Source organism: Ovis aries, chromosome 4 (genome assembly GCF_016772045.2).
Source record: "Ovis aries strain OAR_USU_Benz2616 breed Rambouillet chromosome 4, ARS-UI_Ramb_v3.0, whole genome shotgun sequence".
Classification (NCBI taxonomy): domain Eukaryota; kingdom Metazoa; phylum Chordata; class Mammalia; order Artiodactyla; family Bovidae; genus Ovis; species Ovis aries.
Window position 1 is genome coordinate 100,544,772 of NC_056057.1, and position 23,258 is coordinate 100,568,029.

At 45.3% G+C, this 23,258-nt stretch overlaps 1 protein-coding gene and 1 pseudogene across 7 annotated transcripts in view; one reads left to right on the forward strand and one right to left on the reverse strand.

Annotated features, from left to right (window-relative positions):
• Positions 1–23,258, reverse strand: part of LOC101107957 (solute carrier family 23 member 1-like) — a 64,780-nt gene that overhangs the window by 7,037 nt on the left and 34,485 nt on the right. For 4 of the 7 annotated variants that reach the window (XM_042248878.1, XM_042248879.1, XM_042248877.1 and 1 more), the window contains 6 exons: positions 13,111–13,292; positions 11,308–11,428; positions 9,965–10,121; positions 9,042–9,295; positions 811–975; positions 322–430 (listed from right to left, as the gene is read on the reverse strand). In XM_042248878.1, coding sequence (XP_042104812.1) covers positions 322–430; positions 811–975; positions 9,042–9,295; positions 9,965–10,121; positions 11,308–11,428; positions 13,111–13,292 — 988 coding nt within the window. Of the gene's footprint in view, positions 1–321; positions 431–810; positions 976–7,114; positions 7,861–9,041; positions 9,296–9,964; positions 10,122–11,307; positions 11,429–13,110; positions 13,293–23,258 lie in introns of those variants that run through there. The other 3 variants (XM_060414881.1, XM_042248880.1, XM_042248882.2) reach the window with 2 other exon arrangements.
• On the forward strand, positions 4,334–4,848 carry LOC101122855 (small ribosomal subunit protein uS19-like; annotated as a pseudogene).

Sequence of the window (23,258 nt, forward strand, 5' to 3'; positions counted from 1 at the left end):
TCACTACAAGGAGAATTTTTTTTTCTTCCCCCCCCCCCCACTTCTCTTTATTGTATCCATATGAGATGACGGGTGTTAACTAGACTTATTTTGGTAATCATTTCACAATGGATGTACATCAAGACTTTATGCTGTATACCTGGAACTCATACAGTGATGTATGCCAGTTATATCTCAACAAAACTGGAAATAAGTAACGGCGATGTAATGTACAACATGGTGACTATAGTTAATTTAAAAGAAGTGACAGGAATTCCAGGGACCCAAGGGCCCCACCGGCTCTGCTCCTGGAATGGTCACAGTCTAGAGATGGAGAATCACCTGTGTGGAGCCTCTCTGGATTCTTGTTCACCCAGTTGGGAATGGCAAGCCCACAGAAGATGGAGAAGCCAAAGATGAAGAGGTTTCTGGATGAGTTCAAGTCCACGTACTGCAAAAGAGGGGCCCGGAACCATCAGCACCTATACTGAACACCAAGCACCCCTCCAAAGTACCCCCTGTTCACCCATCACTGGAGGGTGGAGGGGGAAATTGGATTCAGAGGGCACAGGCTCTCAGTCAAGTCCCAACTCCCCCTTGACCCTGGGAGCTGAGTGGTTTGCATAATCCAATCCAAACGGATGCAACTGTTTTTTTCAGAAGTTTGGATGTTCCTGGTTACTTCTTCCCTCCATTTGGCGCCAGTGCATTTGCTGGGACTGGAGGATTCCCTTCTCCTCCCTGTCCCCAGCCTGTTCCATTCATCTCCATCCCATGGGCTCCTCTCAGGAGATGCAATGCTGCTGCTTTTCCAAGGGTGCCTTTCCTCACCTGGAGATTGGAAATCCCCACAGCAGTGATGACCCCGAACATCACCAGGAACATGCCTCCGATCACGGGTGTCGGGATGGTGGCAAATGCAGCCCCAATCTTCCCAAATATGCCCATCAGGAGCAGCACACAGCCCGCAACGACAATCACTATCCTGCTTCCTACCTGCAGCACTCAGGAAGAAGGGATACAGATGGTGGCTGAGCTCCAGCCAGGCCACATGCCCTGGAGACCTCTGCACTCTTCCTGGGGAATCACAAACAACAGCTCCAGGGGACCTGCAGGAGGTCCCCCCCCCCTACTTCTCATGGGGCTAGGGAAAGGATGAGGGTGTGACCTTGGATCCCGGCCTCTGCCCTCTCCTCTCCTCTCTGCTGCTCTCATACCTATCTTCAAGACCAGACTCCAGTGCTCCTTCTCTCGGCAGATTTTTGTGAAGAAGCGGCAAGAAGTCTCTTTTGGGAAGGAGTGGCCCAATGGTTAAGAATGGGGTTTGAGAGCCAGTTCCAACTCTGCCTTTAACTATCTGTGCGGCTTTATGCATGTTATCTAACCTCTGCAAATATCAGCCTTCAAATTTATCAGGTGGAATTAATGATACTTACTTCACAAGCTTATTATAGGAGGCCAGCATTACCCTGGCAATACCAAAGCCAGATAAAGACGCTACAAGCAAAGAAAGTACAGGTGACCCTTGAACAATGATTTGGAACTGTGTAGCTTCCTTTACATGCAGATATTTTCCAGCAGTAAACGCCGCAGCACTAAACAATCCGCGGTAGGCTGACTGTGAATGTGGAACCACAGATATGATGGAACCACGGATATGCAGGGACCACATGTACCAAGACCCGACTGTAACTGATGCAAGGGTTTCTGGCTGCGAGGAGGGTTGGTGCACCTAATCCCACCCCATTTCCCATATTGTTCTAGGGTCAACTGTACAGACCAATATCCTTGATGAATATAGATATAAAAACTATCAACAAAATATTAGCAAACCAAATTTAACAGCACATTAAACGGATCATACACCACGATCAAGTGGGATTTATCTCTGGGATGCAAGGATGTCTTGACATATGCAAATCAGTAAATGTGATACACCACATTAATAGAAGATAAAAATATATGATCATCTCAATAGATGCAGAAAAGCACTGGACAAAATTGAACATCCTTTCTTGATTAAAAAAAAAACCTTTCAACCAATCAAATATAGAAAGAATGTACCTAAAGGCATATATAAAAAGCCCACAACTAACATCATACTCAATGCTGAAAGGTGGAAACTTTTCTTCTAAGATTAGATCAGAAACAAGACCAGGGTGCCAACTCTCACCACTCCTATTCAACATATTACCGGAAGTCCACAGCCATAGGAACCAGGTAACATAAAGAAATAAAAGGCAAAAAAAAAGAAAAAGAAATAAAAGGCATCCAAATAAAAAAGGTAGGAGTAAAATTATCTTTATTTGCAGATGATATGATCTCATATGTAGAAAATCCTAAGACTCCACTAAGAAATTGTTAGAAACAGTGAATTCAGTAAAGTTACAGGATAGAAAATCAACATACAGAAATGTCACATTTTTCTACACTAATAATAAAACATCTGAAAAAGAAATAAAACATACCCATTCATAATAGCATCAAAAACAATAAAATATTTAAAGATGAATTTAAATAAGACGGTGGAAACTATAAGACTTTGATGAAAGAAATTGAAGAAGACACAAATAAATGCAAAGGTATATTACGTCATGACTTGAAGAATTAGTATTGTTAACTGTCCATATTACTGAAGCCATCTACAGATTCAATGCAATCCCTATCAAATTTTCAACAGCATTTTCACAGGAATAGAAAAAAAAATCCTAAATGCTTATATATAATAGTATACTGTCAGTTGTTCAGTTGTGTCCACTCTCTGTAACCCCATGGACTGTAGCCCACCAGGACCCTCTGCCCATTGGATTCTCCAGGCAAGACTATGAGTGGGTAGCCTTCCCAACCCAAGGATCAAACCCAGATCTCCTGCATTGCAGAGGGATTCTTTACCATCTGAACCACCAGGGAAGCCCCCTAAAATGCTTATGTAAGCACAAAAGATGCCAAATAGATAAAGCAATCCTGAAAAAGAAAAATAAAGCTGGAGGCATCTCAATTCCTGATTTCAAACTATATTACAAAACTATAGTAATCAAAACAGTATGGTGCTAGCATAAAAATAAACACATACACCAAGGGAACAGAATTGAGAGCCCACAAATAAGTCCATGCATATATGGGCAATGTTTGACAGGGCTTCCCAGGGTGCAAGTGTCATCCCTGGTCATGGAAGGAAGATCCCACATGCCATGTGGCCCAGCCAAAATGTAAAAAACAAAACAAAGAAACAAACAAAAACATTAAAATGATACTCCAGGGTAGTTTGTTTGATAGGAATAAAAAGCTCTGGAGATCTGTTGCACAGCATTGTGGATACACTTAATAGTACTGAACGGCACACTTCAAAAATATTAAGATTGTAGATTTTGTTATTCTTTTACCACAATGTTTAAAAATTTTAAGATACTCCAGTGTCAACAACTTGAAGTCTGTTAGTGCAGTGATAAAGTAGCAGATTTTACCTTTGCTAATTTTTCTTTCCAGCTTAAGAGCACATTGGCCACTGACTGCCACCTGGTGGCTGGTGAAGGTTGACACGCTCAGCGAGGACCAGCAGTGGCACAGCCAGGGCACCAGTCACGTCCTCGGGCCACATGGAGTGGCTGAAGGGTGTGGCCCTGCTATTTAGGGCCTAACAAAGCATGGCCCACTGGAGAAGGGAATGGCAAACCACTTCAGTATTCTTGCCTTGAGAAGCCCATGAGCACAATTTATTTACCTGACTTCATAAAAAAACATCTGATAAGAATTTACCACATCAGCAGGCCTCCCTCGCGTGCCCGCTGCATCTCTTAAAATTATCCTATATTAATAAATCTACTTCTTGCCTATCAAAAAAAAAAAAAAAGAATTTACCACATCAAAGGAAACTTCTGTTTTGTTTACAACCCTAACAATGAACTGTGGGAACTAAGCATGAATCTAAGCACAATAAATCAACTTGTCAGGTTCAACCAACACCCTTTGGATATACTGATGATCTCATAAATGGCAGGTCCTCCCAAATCCTACCACCACAGAATTTACCATGCAGCCCTGGGCCTCTTTTGGTCTCAGGACTGACATCTGGGCTGGAAGCCAGGACAGCCTAGAGAAGAGAGGGGAAGTCTCTGACCAACCTACTTCCTCCCCCGCCACCACTTGTCCCCCACTTCCCACCCCGCCAACTAGGAGAGAACCAAGAACCAGGGAAAGGCAAAGGAGAGAAGGAAAGATATACCCATCTGAATGCAGAGTTCCAAAGAATAGCAAGGAGAGAGAGAACGTGAACAATGCAAACAAATACAGGAAAGCCAAAGAATGGGAAAGACTAGAGATCTCTTCTAGAAAATTAGAGCGAGAAGGAAAGATCCTTTCTCAAGAACCGGCAAGATGGCGGAAGCAGAACAAAAGAAGAAACGGACTTTCCGCAAGTTCACCTACCGCGGCGTAGACCTCGACCAGCTTCCGGACGTGTCCTAGGAGCAACTGATGCAGCTATACAGCGCGCGCCAGCGACCGCGGCTCAACCGCGGCCTGCGGAGGAAGCGGCACTCGTTGCTGAAGCGGCTGCGCAAGGCCAAGAAAGATGTGCCGCCCACGGAGAAGCCCGAGGTGGTGAAGACGCACCCGCCCAACATGATCGTTCTGCCCGAGATGGTGGGCAGCATGGTTGGCGTCTACAACGGCAAGACCTTCAACCAGGTGGAAATCAAGCCTGAGATGATTGGCCACTACCTAGGCGAGTTCTCCATCACCTACAAGCCCGTGAAGCACGGCCGGCCCGGTATCGGGGCCACCCATTCCTCCCACTTCATCCCCCTCAAGTAACCTGCTGGCCAATAAAAGCAGAGATTTCTCTAAAAAAAAAAAAAGAAAAAAAGAAAATTAGAGATACTAGGGAACATTTCATGCAAAGATGGGCAAAATAAAGGACAGTATGGATCTAACAGACACAGAAGATATTAAGAAGAGGTGGAGAAAATACACAGATCTATACAAAAAAGAACTTAATGGCCCCGAAACCACAATGCTGTGATCACTCATCTAGAGCCAGACATCTTGCAGTGTGAAGTCAAGTGGGCCTTAGGAAGCATCACTACGAACAAAGCTAGTGGAGGTGAAGAAATTTCAGTTGAGCTGTTTCAAATCCTAAAAGATGATGCTGTGAAAGTACTGCACTCAATATGCCAGTATTTTGAAAACTCAGCAGTGGCCACAGGACTGAAAAAGGTCAGTTTTCATTCCAATCCCAAAGAAGGGCAATGCCAAAGAATGTTCAAACTACTGCACAATTGCACTCATCTCACATGCGAGCAAAGTAATGCTCAAAATTCTCTAAGCCAGGTTTCAACAACAGTACATGAACCGTGAACTTCCAGATACACAAGCTGGATTTAGAAAAGACAGAGGAACCAGAAATCAAATTGCCAATATCCACTGGATCACAGAAAAAGCAAGAAAAATCCAGAAAAACATTTACTTCTGCTTCACTGACTATGCTAAAGCCTTTGTCTGTGTGTATCACAACAAACTGGAAAATTCTTAAGGAGACAGAAATAACAGACCACCTTACCTTCCTCCTGAGAAACCTGTATGCAGGTCAAAAAGCAGCAGTTAGAACCAGACATGGAAAAACGGACTAGTTCCAAATCGGGAAAGGAGTACATCAAGGCTGTATATTGTCACTCTGCTTATTTAACTTATATACAGAATACATCATGCACCATGCCAACCTGTACGGAGCAGAAGCTGGAATCAAGATTGCCAGGAGAAATATCAATAACCTCAGATACGCAGATGACACCACCCTTATAGCAGAAAGGAAAGAACTAAAAAGCCTCTTGATGAAAGTGAAAGAGGAGAGTGAAAAAGTTGGCTTAAAACTCAACATTCAGAAAACTAAGATCATGGCATCCGGTCCCACCACTTTATGGCAAATAGATGGGAAAACAATGGAAACAGTGACAGATTCTATTTTCTTGGGCTCCAAAATCACTGCAGATGGTGACTGCATCCATGAAATTAAAAGATGCTTGCTCCTTGGAAGAAAATCTATGACCAACCTAGACAGCATATTAAAAAGCAGATACATTACTTCACCAAAAAGGTCTGTCTAGTCAAAGCTATGGTTTTTCCAGTAGTCATGTATGGATGTGAGAGTTGGACTATAAAGAAAGTTGATTGCCAAAGAATTGATGCTTTTGAAGTGTGGTGTTGGAGAAGACTCTTGAGAGTCCCTTGGACTACAGGAGATCCAAACAGTCAATCTTAAAAGAAATCAGTCCTGAATCTTCTCTGGAAGGACTGAAGCTGAAACTGAAACTGCAATACTTTGGCCACCTGATAGGAAGAACCGACTCACTGGAAAAGATTCCATTGTTGGGAAAGATTGAAGGCGGGAGGAGAAGGGGATGACAGAGGATGAGATGGGTGGATGACATCACAGACACGATGGACATGAGTTTGAGTAAACTCCTGGAGTTGGTGATGGACAGGGAAGCCTTGCGTGTTGCAGTCCATGGGGTCACAAAGATTTGGACATGACTGAACAACTGGACTGAACTGTAGTCCGTGGGGTCGCAATGGGTAGGATACAACTGAGCAACTGAACAACTGGATTTGCAGCCTGCTCATGTACCTTCACCCCACTCCAGTACTCTTGCCTGGCAAATCCCATGGATGGAGGAACCTGGTGGACTGCAGTCCATGGGATCATGAAGAGTCGGACACGACTGAGCAACTTCACTTTCACTTTTCACTTTCATGCATTGGAGAAGGAAATGGCAACCCACTCCAGTGTTTTTGCCTGGAGAATCCCAGGGACAGGGGAGCCTGGTGGGGAGCCTGGTGGGCTGCCGTCTATGGGGTCGCACAGAGTCGGACACGACTGAAGCGACTTAGCAGCAGCAGCAGCATGTACCTTTCTTCCCTGCTCCATCCTTCTACTCTCAGTTCAGTTCAGTTCAGTCGCTCAGTCGTGTCCGACTCTTTGCAACCCCATGAATCGCAGCACGCCAGGCCTCCCTGTCCATCACCAACTCCCAGAGTTCACCTAGACTCACGTCCATCGAGTCCGTGATGCCATCCAGCCATCTCATCCTCTGTCGTCCCCTTCTCCTCCTGCCCCCAATCCCTCCCAGCATCAGAGTCTTTTCCAATGAGTCAACTCTTTGCATGAGGTGGCCAAAGTACTGGAGTTTCAGCTTTAGTATTATTCCTTCCAAAGAAATCCCAGGGTTGATCTCCTTCAGAATGGACTGGTTGGATCTCCTTGCAGTCCAAGGGACTCTCAAGAGTCTTCTCCAACACCACAGTTCAAAAGCATCAATTCTTCGGTGCTCAGCCTTCTTCACAGTCCAACTCTCACATCCATACATGGCCACAGGAAAAACCATAGCCTTGACTAGAGGGACCTTAGTCGGCAAAGTAATGTCTCTGCTTTTGAATATGCTATTTAGGTTGGTCATAACTTTTCTTCCAAGGAGTAAGCGTCTTTTAATTTCATGGCTGCAATCACCATCTGCAGTGATTTTGGAGCCTAAAAATAAAGTCTGACACTCTAAACAGCCTTAATTTAGAAATTATACATCAAAAAAATTTTGTTCCATTTATTGAGTATAATTTTCTGTTCTGCATGATATTTGCTTCCTTTAGCAGAAAAAATAGTTGCTGCCTTTTACTCATATAGCCCATTCCTGTTATGTTTCTGTGTGGGTCAGTGGTCCTCACGTGGAAAAACATCCCTTTCACTTGCACTAAAGGTTTGGAAACTTTGGGAAAATACCCAAGCGTCCATGATGTCAATTGCTCCAGGGGTGGGTGCTGGCTCTGCTGTTGCTCACACGTTTTAGCTCCCACTGTGGGCCCGAGGTCATGCAGATACAGAGGTGGATAGGTCTGAGGGAGTGATCAGAAAATGCAGAGAAGGGAAATGAGTAGCAGGCTCTGTATTCTCCAAAGCTGACTTCCCTTGTTCTGAGAAACACCAGCACCTCTGCACTGAAGCAGACAGGAAAGCAACATTGTAATAATAATCTTTTCTAAGCCTTCTTAGAAAGCACCGTCTTGAAGAATTAGTGCTGAACTTATGGGGCTTTCCTGTGGAAAATGGGAGCCCAGAAGAGATTTTTTTTTTTTCAGAAGAGATTTTAAGTAGGGACTAATTTAATTGGGTTCTAGAAAGATCCTTGGGCAGCCACGTGGCAGCTAGATGAGAGATGGGCAAGGTCCTGGGAAGAGATAGTTAGGGATGCTACCATGTTCAGATGATTGATCAAGCTGTGGTCCTGCTTGGAGAAAAGAGGACAGGAGGGCCACAGGCACACTGAGAAAACAGAATCCACTGTGAGGGGTACACGACAGAGACGATAAGGATGCCCTGGGTGAATTCACTAGGACAAGGTAGACAAGGAGGAGAGGTAAGACAGGGGCGTGGACTGAACATCACAGAGGCCATGCTGAGTAAGAGGTACCCTTGGGACATGGAGGTAGGTACAGGTGACCGCAACCAAGAAGGCTGAGAACAGTACGCAGAATAATGGCTCCTCAGAGATGTCCACATCCTGATCCCAAAACTCACATGGCAAAGGGGACTGAAGGATTTTGAGATGGAGAGAGCATCCTGAATTACCCAGGTGGGCCCAATCTAATTACACATACCCACATAAGCAGATAGTCTTTCCCAGATGTAGTCAAAGGGAGATGTGATAAAGGAAGAAAGGTCAGAGAGATGCAATGTTGCTGGCTTTAAGATGGGGGAGAGGGGCCATAGCCAAGGATGTGCGGAGCCTCTAGATGATGGAAAAAGCAAGGCAATGGATTCTCCCCTGGAGCCTCCAGGCAGGAATGTGGCTCCGCTAATACCTTTACTGTAGTCCTGTGAGACCTGTGTTGGAGTTCTGATCTCCAGATTGGTAAGATAATAAATTTGGGTTATTGAAAGCCATTAAGGTTTTGGTAATTTGTTGCAGCAACAGTAAGAGACTATGACATGGATGACAGATCCAGGCACTTAGCCTGCACACCTACTACCCACCCCTGCCACACACACGCCCATGGACCACTGTCTGCAGCCTTACCTTGGTGATGCCCAGTGCGCCCACATTCTCGCTGTAGGAGGTGGTGCCATTCCCTGTCCCCCAGGCCCCTGCCAGCAGGCAGCCCAGGCCCTCGATGCCGATGCCTCGGTTGATGGCGCGCTTCGGAGGGGGTGGTGCCCCCACCAGGCGGGCACAGGCATAATAATCGCCTATTGACTCCACCATTGAGGAGATTACGCCTGCAATGATCCCAAAGACCCCAGCCAGGCTGATGGTGGGGAGGCCCCACTGACCTGAAAATGCAATGCAGAGGGAATATTAACCCAGAAGGCAACAGGCTGCTGGACTCCAAATAATTTCTTTCTGAGAGGATTCCCCAGAAGGCTTTAAAAACTGGGCAACATGTCTTCCAGCCCCACAACTGTCCTGAGACTTTGTCTTGAACCCCTGCCTTACCCGTGCCTCCCTGAGGGTAGGTCAGATGCCCTGACCTTGAGGTCACAGTGCGCACAAAGAGCCAGCAACCCGATCTTTTCCCAGGAAGGCCCTGAAGCATTCCGAAGTCAAGATACTCAGGGAGGCCGTAGCTCCCTAGCCCATGAGGCCACCCCTGCCTATCACCACTGTGTGCTTATTCACACAACCTGAGCCAAGAACTGTAGGGAAAGGAGACCAGAAGAGGCCTAAGGGATGGCCTTGACCTCCAACCCAGAAATGTTCTCATTCAGTCCTGAGCCTCCCTTGTGTGGGACCCACCAAGTCCAGGAGGAGACCCAGATACTGGCTAGAGGTCGGGGTTCCTCTGTGCTTTTCCCCACCACAGGCTGTTGTCAGATCCCTTGGAGAAGATTCTGCCCCCCCACCGCCTGGCTCTATTCACCACCTGCTCTGGTGCCCTGAGCCCCATGGACAGACCTAGGAAGCATGTGTCCCAGGCAATAAGGGCCCAGTCTTCTCATTACCTGGGTAAGGGAAGCGAAACCACGGAGCCTGGCTCAGGACGTTGCCTTTGGTGTCAGTGCGGGCCAGATACCCGTAGGCTGTGGGTGCTGAAGGGAGGGCTTCGGTGATTGTGAGCACAAAGCAGAGCAGCCACGAGATGCAGAGCCCCAGCAGTACCTGCGGGGGGAGGTGCCCTTCACACCTGGTCCCACTCCCTGCCCCTGTCCACACCTCCCAGCAGGGTTGGGCAAAAGAGAGAATTCAGGAAAGCTCTTCGAAGTGAGGAAGTGCTGGATTAGGAACCCTTCCGGTAACAGAAATCTGCGTGTCAGTGGATGAGTAACGCAGTGAAGGGACACAGGCAATAGACCAGAGGGAGACCTTATGCCAGGTAGAGGCAGAAATGTCTAGGAAAGTAGACAAGGCCTGGGTCAGAAGGACTGCAAGCTGACTCCCTTTCTACTGTTTGCTGGTCACATGACTTGCTTCAAACTCCTTGAGCCTCAGTTTGCTCATCTGTACAATGGAATTTCAGCCATTGCTCTGCAGAGCCTGAAGCAGGATTTCTTATAGTGGGGTCCTCAGATGTATTTATTTATTTTTTATTATTATTATTTTTTTTACTTTACAATACTGTATTGGTTTTGCCATACATTGCCATGAATCCACCACAGGTGTATACAAGCTCCCAATCCTGAATCCCCCTCCCACCCTCAGATGTATTGATTTATAATCTCTGGTGGTAGAACTCCAGACATCTGTATTTTTAGCAATGTTCCCAAGTGAAAAAGGATCAATTAGATCATTATATGGAAGTATCTTTTTTATAATGCAGAATGTAGTTCATAGGTGAATCAAACCTGGAAACACCTTTATGGGGTTGGCAACTGCGCCTGCTTGACAGACTGGAACAAATTCAACAGAGAAGGCTCTGAAAAAGGAGGCACCATCTGAATCATCCAGGAACCAATGAGAAAGAACCAATGAGAAAAAACCTAAGCATCTTGGCCCTTCGTTTTGCACCCACAGTGGTGATCCTGGCTATCTCCCCCAGGGCCATGCTCTGAGGACGTCCCGGGAAACACGAGGAAGCTGTCCCACACTGACCACCACTGTAGCAACCTGGGGCAAGCTCTCTGCTCCCGCAGGAGAGAAGCATTGGGGGAGGAGCTGTAGGGCACTAAGCCAATGCTCCCACCACCCAAGGGCAGGGTGGGGAGGAGCAGTTAGGGGAGGCTGAGGAGGAGAGGCCACTGCAGGTAGAGAGCATTTGACTTGAGGCCCATCTGGGTGAGCAAGAGGCTGCCCCTCACTCTCCAGGTGAGTCAGCTAGGAATGGCGGCGGGTGGGGAGTGCTTCTTACAGGGAAGACCTGAAACAGGTGGAACTTAGAGGTGTGACACTTCTTCTCTCGTCCATAAACGGGCACGGGCACTGCGATGTTTTTCAGGTACTGAGAAAACAGCACGATGAGGAAGATGGTCCTGAAACAGAAACAAACCACACCCAACCTGGCGAGCTGGGGCTCATCCAGAGCAAGGATCCAGGAAGCTGGGCCACCGTGTGCCTCTGGGTCTGGGGAGCGGGGGCTGTGCTAGGAAGGTCCTCATCTAGGCCCTGCTCTGCATCCTGCCAGCTGGGAACAGGCGGGCGGGCCCCTTTCAGAGGCTGCCGGTGGCTGAAGAGGAAGAGTGGGCAGAGGACTACTATCCCTTGGGACCTGAGAAATGAGCATGACAGCTGCATAGATCCAGACTGGAGCCGATGAGGCCAGGTTCAAAGCCCATCTTCTCTTCCAGGAGGTCCTGCAGGCCCTTGAGGTCAGAGTGAATGAACACATCCATCTGTTGTTGCCAAATTCCTCCTGCCCTCTGTTTAAATGTTAAGGGCCTCTTCCCCACCCAACTCCTAAGCCTTCCTGACACTCTTCCCCTGTCCTCTCCATCCCCCACAAGCTGGCTGTCACTGCCCCATTCCCTGAACAAGCTTGACACTCTGGGACCCTCATCACTGTCTCCTGGTATCACAGGTACTTGGACTCAAGTCTTAACCCTCTGCTAAACTACCAAACGCATGAGAGCTGGGCTATGTCTCTGTACCTTTCCCAGGAGCTGGAGGTGTACAAATATTTGCTCAGTGAAAACCCAGGAGTCAAGGGACAGGTAGCATCAGCCATCTGTGAACCCTGCACTAAGTATGTTTAGATACTGCCTGTGATGAACTCATTGTCTGTGAGGACTAATAACAAATAAATAGTAATAATACATTCTAAATAGCCATTTCACTGCTTATTAAGGTATTGTAACTAGAGAGCCTCTTGATGAGGGTGAAAGAGGAGAGTGAAAATGTCAGCTTAAAACTCAATATTAAAAAAATTAAGATCATGTCATCTGGTCCCATCGCTTCATGGCAAATAGAAGGGGGATATTTGGAAGCAGTGACAGAGTTCCTCTTCTTGGGCTCTAAAATCACTTCAGATGGTGACCATAGCCATGAAATTAGAAGACAATTGCTTCTTGGCAGGAGAGCTATGACAAAACTAGACAGTGTGTTAAAAAGCAAAGACATCATTTTGATGACAAAGGTCCATCTACTCAAAGCTATGGTCTTTCCAGTGTCATGTATGGGTGTGAGAGCTGGACAATAAAGAAGGCAGAGTGCTTCTAAAGAATTGATGCTTTAGAACTGTGGTTTTGGAGAAGACTCTTGAGAGTCCCTTGGAAAGCAAGATCAAACCAGTCAATCTTAAAGGAAATCAACCTTGAATACTCTTTGGAAGGACTGATGCTGAAGCTGAAGCTCCAGTACTTTGGCCACATGATGCGAACAGCTGACTCATTGGAAAAGACCCTGACACTGGGAAAGATTGAAGGCAGAAGGAGAAGAGGGTAACAGAGGATGACATGGTTGGATGGCATCATCTATTCAGTGGACATGACCTTGGGCAAACTCCAGGAGATGGTGAGATATACAGGCAAGCCTGGCATGTTGCAGTCCATGGGGTCATGAAGAGTCCGACACGACTTGGCCACTGAACAACAACAAATGTTCGTGAAAGTACTTGTAAACCACCTGAGCTTGCCAATATCCAGGACTCACTCTTTTAACTGGGTAATCTTCCTCCAGAGGGAACTCAAATGGCCCTCGCACCACAGAGGGTACTTACGTGGCAGCAATCCCCCAGTGGATCCCGGCGTCGTCACCCGCGGAATCGAAGAGAGGCAGGGCCACCAGGGAGATTGTGGGAGCAATGGTCAAGGGGCCGATGAAGCGCATGAGGAAGCCAATGAGGCCGGAGAAGCCCACCAGCATCTGGACACAGGAGGCAACCATGACGGCTCCCTGCAGCTGAAGAGGAAGAGTGGGGCTCATTGACTGAGGGCCCGCGGCGGGGCGGGGCCCGCGGCGGGGCGGGGCCCGCGGCGGGGCGGGGCCCGCGGCGGGGCGGGGCCCGCGGCGGGGCGGGGCCCGCGGCGGGGCGGGGCCCGCGGCGGGGCGGGGCCCGCGGCGGGGCGGGGCCCGCGGCGGGGCGGGGCCCGCGGCGGGGCGGGGCCCGCGGCGGGGCGGGGCCCGCGGCGGGGCGGGGGCGGGGCGGGGCCTTAGCCCAGCCCAGCCCACAGGGATCGGTGGTACCTTTAGAGGCAAGGCGGGGGGCAAAGCTGGACCCTAAAGGAAACAACGGAAGGCGAGCTCTAACCTCACTCCTCTCTCCAGTCCTCTATTGCCAACTGTCTGTTGGACATTTTCACCTTATGTGAAGTTTTTCAGAAAGTAGACTTCAAGGTTATCATGGTGATAATGCTGATAACTTGTAATACTGGTGTTACCCAGTAGTGTATTGACCGTCTTGCTGCTTTACTTTTCTCTGGTTTCCTACTTTCTGTCTCAGAGGCTGGCAAAGGGGACAGAGAGTGAATTGTTGAGGTTCCGTGGGCTGTCAGGCTCAGTCAGAACTTTTCCAGACAAGATGGGAACAAATGAGCTTGCCCATGTTCTAATAAAACTCCATGGACAGGGCCTGAAATTTGTATTTTGTACAATTTGGACTTGTCATAAAATATTCTTCTTTTGATTTTTTTCAACCATTTAAAATATAAAACCATTTTTAGCTTGCGAGCTATTCCAAAAACAAGCAGAAGACAGGCAACCGGCCAGATTTGGCTCATAGGCTGTAGTTTGCCAACCCCTGAGCTATAGGACTCATTGAGTTTATTTCTCTTTTTTTACTTTACTTATTTGGGTGTTATACTTTCTTTTTTGTCCCTTGCTTTGACGTCTGATTTCCCAGAAAAGAAAGAAGTCTGATTCCTGCTTTCTTTTGATTAGTGTTAATATAGTATATTCCTCTCCATCTATTTACTTTTAATCTACATGTATCCTTATATTTAAAGTAGGTTTCTAGAGAAAGACAAATATAATATGATATCACTGATATATAGATCTTTTTTTAAAAGGGTGCAAATGAACTTATTTACAAAATAGAAATAGAGCCACAGATGTAGCAGACAAACTTATGGTTATCAGGGGATAAGAGATCCCCTGACAGGGGAGGGGTAAATTAGAAGACTGAGGATGACATATACACACTACTATATATAATACCGATAACTAATAAAGACCTGCTGCATGGCATGGGAAACACGGCTCAGTACTCTGTAATGGTCTATACATAAGGAGTGGATATATGTATATGTATAACTGATTCACTTTGCTGTACATCTGAAACTAACACAACATTGTAAATCAACTCTATTCCAATAAAATTTTTTAATAATCAAAGTAGGTTTCATCTGGACAACATATGGTGGGGTCTCATTTTTTTATCCACTCTGACAATCTCTGGTCTTTCAATCAGTGCCTTTAGAGCAATGATGCTCAAAGTAATTATTGATCTAGTTGGATTAATATCCCCCATATCCATTACTATTTTCTATTTGTTGCCCTTGGTCTTCATTTCTTTTTTTGTCTTCTACTCTTTTTCTGCCTTTGGTGGTTTTAACTGATATTTTTATACGACTCTATTTTCTCTCCTTTCTTAGCATAACTAGTATCCTTTGTTTTCCCTTTAGTGGTTGCCCTAGAGTTTGCAATAAACATTTACAGTGAACTCAAGTCCACTTTCAAATAACACTATACGACTTCCTGAGTCGCATGAATAACTTATAGTAACAAAAGAATCCTAATTTCTCCCACCTAGCCATTTTATCATTGCTGTCATTCATTTCACTTATAAATAAGCATACACACATATATAAAATTTTTTAAACTACCATAATACCAGAAGGTGAAGTTTAAATTGGTCTAATGTGTTGAAACCTGAGCTCGCCATCTCTTCCCTACCACCATTTTCTTATAATGACTATTCACCTGTCCTCTCTATCACTTCTTATCTCCCAGAAAGAAATGAAATGACTACTGATCCTGTATTTGCCTCACTTTCATTGGTGGCTGCTATTGTGATGTAGAGTTGGACTGCTAACCATTGGTGGTTTCAAGACTTGGGATGTGTGTAAATAAACATAACCCAGTGGAACATGGAAAAATCTACCTTGAATTCCAATAGGCTAGCTCAGTGAATTAAACCAATCCATTGATCAGTGAAAGGAAGTTGAAACTTGCAAAAACTTTCCCATGTTTACAGCACTGGTGAAAAACCCTGGACCAGCAGATGGAGCTAAAATACCACAGCTAAGACTCTGGGTTTGTGCTCACTCTCAGACACTTGGAAGTGATGTGGGAAAGAAATAGTGGAGGCTACTGTTCTGGATCTGGGCAAGAGGAACCCCTACCCTGGGCCCTGTGCTTTAGAGCAGGGGTTGGCAAACTTTTTCTGTAACTGATCAGATAGTAAACATTTCAGGTTTTGTGGGCCACATGTAGTTTCTGTCACATATTCTTTTTTTAATTTTAAACAATTTAAAAATGTAAAAACCAGAAGGCTCAGTACCAAAGAATTGATACTTTTGAATTGTGGTGCTGGAAAAGACTCTTGAGAGTCCCTTGGACTGCAAAGAGATCAAACCAGTCAATCCTAAAAGAAATAAATCCTGAATATTCATTGGAAGGGCTGATGCTGAAGCTGAAGCTCCAATCCTTTGGTCACCTGATGCAAAGAGCTGACTCACTGGAAAAGACCCTGATGATGGGAAAGATTGAGGGCAAGAGGAGAAGGGGACAACAGAGGATGAGATGGTTGGATGGCATCACTGACTCGATGGACATGAGTTTGAGCAAACTCTGGGTGATGGTGAAGGACAGGGAGGCCTGCATGCTGCAGTCCATGGGGTCACAGAGTCAGACACAACTGAGCAACTGAACAACAACAACAAAGGAAGACAGGAAAAAAATGAAATATTAAATTCCTCCTGTTTGTTTGGGCCTCCTCCCTCCCCAAAATGCAATGTGCATCCACATTACACATTAACCAGAGCTCTTCAAAGATGGAAGGGCCAGATAAACTGTAAAGCAGTTTTTTTTTTCTTTCTTCTGATGCTAACAATGTAACTTCTTTTATTTATTTATTTATCTTTTAATTGAAGGATTAGTGTTTTACAGAATTGTGTTGGTTTCTGCCAAACATCAACATAAATCAGCCATAGGTATACATATGTTCCCTCCCTCTTGAACCTCTCTCCCATCTTCTTCCCCATCCCACCCCTCTAGGTTGTAGCAATATAACTTCTTGAAAGAATAGTGTTCTTCCTCAGCTCTGTTGGGAGTCATGGTGACCTGCTGCTCCCTTCTATGTGCTTACCTGGACAATGTATACCTGGTGAACTTTACATGAAATATGAGTATGTCATTTTAACATATGATCTTTTTTCTAAAAAATATATATGACTATGAAGACTCTGATGAAGACTCTACACATGGACATCACCAGATGGTCAACACCGAAACCAGATTGATTATATTCTTTGCAGCAAAAGATGGAGAAGCTCTATACAGTCAACAAAAACAAGACTGGGAGCTGGCTGTGGCTCGGATCATGAACTCCTTATTACCAAACCCAGACTTAAATTGAAGAAAGTAGGGAAAACCGCTAGACCATTCAGGTATGACCTAAATCAAATCCCTTATGATTATACAGTGGAAGTGAGAAATAGATTTAAGGGCCTAGATCTGATAGATAGAGTGCCTGATGAACTATGGAATGAGGTTCGTGACATTGTACGGGAGACAGGGATCTCTTGATCCCTTCCCCATTCCCATGGAAAAGAAGTGCAAAAAAGCAAAATGGCTGTCTGGGGAGGCCTTGCAAATAGCTGTGAAGAGAAGAGAGGCGAAAAGCAAAGGAGAAAAGGAAAGATATAAGCATCTAAATGCAGAGTTCCAAAGAATAGCAAGAAGAGATAAGAAAGCCTTCTTCAGCGATCAATGCAAAGAAATAGAGGAAAACAACAGAACGGGAAAGACTAGAGATCTCTTCAAGAGAATTAGAGATACCAAGGGAACATTTCATGCAAAGATGGGCTCGGTAAAGGACAGAAATGGTCTGGACCTAACAGAACCAGAAGATATTAAGAAGAGGTGGCAAGAATACACGGAAGAACTGTACAAAACAGATCTTCACGACCAAGATAATCACGATGGTGTGATCACTCGTCTAGAGCCAGACATCCTGGAATGTGAAGTCAAGCAGGCCTTAGAAAGCATCACTATGAACAAAGCTAGTGGAGGTGATGGTATTCCAGTGGAGCTATTTCAAATCCTGAAAGATGATGCTGTGAAAGTGCTGCACTCAATATGCCAGCAAATTTGGAAAACTCAGCAGTGGCCACAGGACTGGAAAAGCTCAGTTTTCATTCCAGTCCCAAAGAAAGGCAATGCCAAACAATGCTCAAACTACTGCACAATTGCACTCATCTCACATGTTAGTAAAGTAATGCTCAAAATTCTCCAAGCCAGGCTTCAGCAATACGTGAATCGTGAACTCCCTGATGTTCACGCTGGTTTTAGAAAAGGCAGAGGAACCAGAGATCAAATTGCCAACATCTGCTGGATCATGGAAAAAGCAAGAGAGTTCCAGAAAAACATCTACTTCTGCTTTATTGACTATGCCAAAGCTTTTGACTGTGTGGATCACAATAAACTGTGGAAAATTCTGAAAGAGATAGGAATACCAGACCACCTGATCTGCCTCTTGAGAAATCTGTATGCAGGTCAGGAAGCAACAGTTAGAACTGGACATGGAACAACAGACTGGTTTCAAATAGGAAAAGGAGTATGTCAAGGCTGTATATTGTCACCCTACTTATTTAACTTATATGCAGAGTACATCATGAGAAACGCTGGACTGGAAGAAACACAAGCTGGAATCAAGATTGCCAGGAGAAGTATCAATCACCTCAGATATGCAGATGACACCACCCTTATGGCAGAAAGTGAAGAAGAACTAAAAAGCCTCTTGATGAAAGTGAAAGAGAAGAGTGAAAAAGTTGGCCTAAAGCTCAAAATTCAGAAAACTAAGATCATGGCATCCGGTCCCATCACTTCATGGGAAATAGTGGAAACAGTGTTAGACTTTATTTTTGGGGACTCCAAAATCACTGCAGATAGTGACTGCGGCCATGAAATTAAAAGATGCTTACTCCTTGGCAGAAAAGTTATGACCAACCTAGACAGCATATTCAAAAACAGAGATATTACTTTGCTGACTAAGGTCCATCTAGTCAAGGCTATGGTTTTTCCTGTGGTCATGTATGGATGTGAGAGTTGGACTGTGAAGAAGGCTGAGTGCTAAAGTATTGATGCTTTTGAACTGTGGTGTTGGAGAAGACTCTTGAGAGTCCCTTGGATTGCAAGGAAATCCAACCAGTCCATTCTGAAGGAGATCAACCCTGGGATTTCTTTGGAAGAAATGATGCTAAAGCTGAAACTCCAGTACTTTGGCCACCTCATGCAAAGAGTTGACTCATTGGAAAAGACTCTGATGCTGGGAGGGATTGGGGGCAGGAGGAAAAGGGGACAACTGAGGATGAGATGGCTGGATGGCATCACGGACTCAATGGACGTGAGTCTGAGTGAACTCTGGGAGTTGGTGATGGACAGGAAGGCCTGGAGTGCTGTGATTCATGGGGTCACAAAGAGTCGGACATGGCTGAGCGACTGAACTGAACTGAACTGAACTGATGCCTTTGACTTCTAACAGGTGAAACAGTTCCCAGAGCTTCCTGACAATCTGCTGCCTGGGTTATAATCCTCAGTTTGGCTCAAATAAATCCACCACCACCCCCCTTTCTTTTTCTTAACTTGATAGTTAATTAAAATTTCCGCTTCTTATTCTTTGCTTAGTTTTAATTTGCATTTACCAAAGCCAAGTACTGCCTCCCTGGGGGAGAGCAGAAACAAAACGAAACCTCAAACCACATGTGTTTTGTGACTCATGCTATTGATGATATAATACAAATAGGCTGCACTGAAGTAGAAATACATCATGCTTTGAAAAAAGTTCGACAAATGGTATTTGAAGGTTAGCCAATTGACCTGGCAAAAATCCAGGGCCCACCAGCTTAACAAGTGAAATCCTTAGATATGTCTTGGTCTAGATCTACATGGAAAAGTTTATTAAATATTAAAAACCCCTGCTAAATCTGAGTCCACCTTGAGAAAAGAAAGGAAGCACAAGGACTTGATAGATCACTGAAGTACATCCGCATCTGGCGTGCTCTTGGACTGCACATCAGAGCACAGACATGTGCAGAAAGGCTGTTTTTGAAAGGGAAGAACAGCAGAAATTTCTGGCTGAAATTCACAAGTTATGGCTCAGACTGGTCTCAGACCAGCATCCCAATCAGCACAGTGCTCCTGAGATAAAAGAAGTATTGGTGGTTGAGTCCACGCTGAATGAGGGCTGACCCTGGCAGATGCCAGATGCTTCAGCTCTGAGTGGGGCATTTGGTGCAGAGGTGGCCCAAAGGAGCTACTCAACCACTCTCCCTCTGAAAGGCCATTCCTAACTACTCTGCTACTCAGCACTGTTTGGAATTAGAGCACTACTGACTGGCACCAAATAACTCCAGGATCAGAAATCTCAATGATATCTTGAATGCTGTCAGAAAGACATTCAAATAAGGAAGGGGCATGTGTGCATGCTAAGTCTCATCAACATAACTTGCTGATTAAAAGGAAATAGTTACGTTCAGGAGAAGAAAACACAGTTATACAAGGAGGAGTTCATAAGATCCATGAAAAAGTGACAGGCCCTGCCTTCCTTGGGTGGACACTACTTCACAAGACAATCTAACTCTAGCAACCAAGATTTGGATCTCACTATGTGGGTCTTTGAATTCAAAAAGCAAGTTGGAGTCTTGCTGAAGGTACTGCTCATCCACCTGAGAAAGACTGAGACTGAATGTAACATTTCAGTAGAAGGGCTTTGATGGAGGAAGGAAGGCAAGTCCAAGTCCAGCGAATGAACAGTGTGCGTGATGTGCCAGTGGACACGAAATTACCCAGAATCATCCCTTTAGAATCTTAGGTTCTCAAGCTGTGGCCAGTGGACTAGCAGTTTGGTCTGGCAAGTCGGTCAGAGAGGCTGTACTGAAATTTCACCTTTTATGGGACAGGACTTAATATTCAAATCTCAGATACTGGTGGTTCATATCAATGTCCCTGTGTCTTAAAAAAGAGGAGGAAAGTATGACTTTGAATGTAGTCACTAGGGTCCAGGAGATGACACCTCGGGTCACAAGCCATGCACACATGGGCTCACAAACTGCACAATCTCCATCTCTATCTGACATTGCTTGTGTTTCCCAGGATGATCCAGATTGATGACAATGATTGATTGATTGATGACAGTGGTGGGCACAGGTGCCTCTGGTGGCAGAACATGAGGATAAATGGCCCATCACAGAGTTGGTAGGCTGCCTGAACTGGACAGTCCACAGAGTAGGGAAGGTTTTTAACACTCTTTAAAAACCTGGTGGTTCTGGAGAACTGTGGTGCTGGAGAAGACTCTTGAGAGTCCCTTGGACAGCAAGGAGATCAAACCAGTCAATAAAGGAAATCAACCCTGAATATTCACTGGAAGCTGAAACTCTAATACTTTGGCCACCTGATGTGAAGAGCTGACTCATTGGAAAAGATCCTGATCCTGGGAAACAATTGAGGACAGGAGGAGAAGTGGGTGACAGAGGATGAGATGGTTGGGTGGCATCACCAACTCAGTGGACATGAGTTTGAGCAGGCTCCAAGAGACAGTGAAGGACAGGGAAGCCTGGCCTGCTGCAATCCATCGGGTTACAGAGTCAGACATGACTTACTGACTGAACGACAACAAGAAAAACCTGGTATGGACAGTGTTTCTGATTTGAACATTCCCTATCCTATCACTGAAGCCCCGGCCCAGGCTACAATATAGAGACTAGCAGCCCAGACTGAAATCACCATGAAGATCAGCTTATATATTAAACAGCTCAAGGATCACTTTTCACAGCATGAACATGACAGGAATGGACCAAGAAATACAATATCAATTGATCTTTCCATATTTCATGACACTGTACTCCAAAGCAGTAAAATTACTGCAAAATTAGAATATGTGCTTGAAGCAATAAAATGTGGGTGACAAAAGCAGGAAGGGCAGGCTTTGCAGGATAACACAGTGGAAGCTCAAGATCAAGCTGAAAATGGGGCACAAAAGTGAGTCGCCAGTGGAGCAGTTGGAGCAGAGGGTAAAGAAATCTTATTTTCCCAGGACTAGAGCTTTGGTTGTGTTCCTTAAGATGGAATACTAGAACCAATTTAACTTGACTTGCTGGTCTTCTGATGGTATTTATGGGCTGGATTGGAAAGTCTGGTGTTTTTCAGGGTGCATCCTACCCAATGGAAAGAATCCAGTGACAATATATTTATTAAATCATGTGAAAACACCTTGGGAAAGGACACACAAAGGAAGATTTAGCAATGTTATTTTTCCTGCCCACTATTAAAAGTTAGGGGAGAAAAACTCAAAACCCCCTCTAGGAGCAAGAAAATGGGTTGAGAAGGGCTCATCATGGAAAAAAAAAGATAGTGGAAGAAAGAATTGCAGTCACCGAATCTTCCATCAAATAATGCTACTTTTGCCCATTGTGTTTAAAATGGAAATAAGAAAATGATTTCTTAGTCATACTTCTAGATACATCTTCAATCTGGGATGAGGGGCGCTGGCATCATACTTGATTCTATGCAACTGAGCACATCTAATGAAGCTAGACCCAAAGCATACTGGGCTGTACTGAATGGACAACGAGGAATGAACACTGTGAAAGCAGCCAGCACCTACAGTGATGCTGGCACATTTTTGACGTGGTCTGTTGTCTGAACTTTAAGATTAAAAGGTCATAGACAGGTCATAGACTAACTATGAGCTCACAGGTGATTTACATAATACTGCAGATGGTGACTGCAGCCATGAAATTAAAAGACGCTTACTCCTTGGAAGAAAAGTTATGACCAACCTAGATAGCATATTCAAAAGTAGAGACATTACTTCGCTGACTAAGGTCCCTCTAGTCAAGGCTATGGTTTTTCCAGTGGTCATGTATGGATGTGAGAGTTGGACTGTGAAGAAGGCTGAGCGCCGAAGAATTGATGCTTTTGAACTGTGGTGTTGGAGAAGACTCTTGAGAGTCCCTTGGACTGCAAGGAGATCCAACCAATCCATTCTGAAGGAGATCAGCCCTGGGATTTCTTTGGAAGGAATGATGCTAAAGCTGAAACTCCAGTACTTTGGCCACCTCATGCGAAGAGTTGACTCATTGGAAAAGACTCTGATGCTGGGAGGGATTGGGGGCAGGAGGAAAAGGGGACAACTGAGGATGAGATGGCTGGATGGCATCACGGACTCGATGGACGTGAGTCTGGGTGAACTCCGGGAGTTGGTGATGGACAGGGAGGCCTGGCGTGCTGCGATTCATGGGGTTGCAAAGAGTCGGACACGACTGAGCAACTGAACTGAACTGAACTGATGAAATGAAAGTCACAGAGATAATGAGAAATAACAAAATCTATATTGGGATATTGAACTCTAGTCACCGGTTAAAGGGCTTCCTAGGTGGTGCAGTAGTAAAGAATCTGCCTGCCAATGAAGGAGATGCAAGAGACTCGGGTTTGATCTCTAGGTCAGGAAGATCTGCTGGTTTAGGAAATGGCAACATACTCCAGTATTCTCACCTGGAACATTTCATGCACCGAGGAGCCTGGCAGCTACAGTCCACGGGGTCACAAAGAATCATACATGACTGAGCATACACACACACACACACACACACACACACACACACACCTGTTAAGGTGGCAAGTATAGGAGCAAAAAAGAGTCCAGGT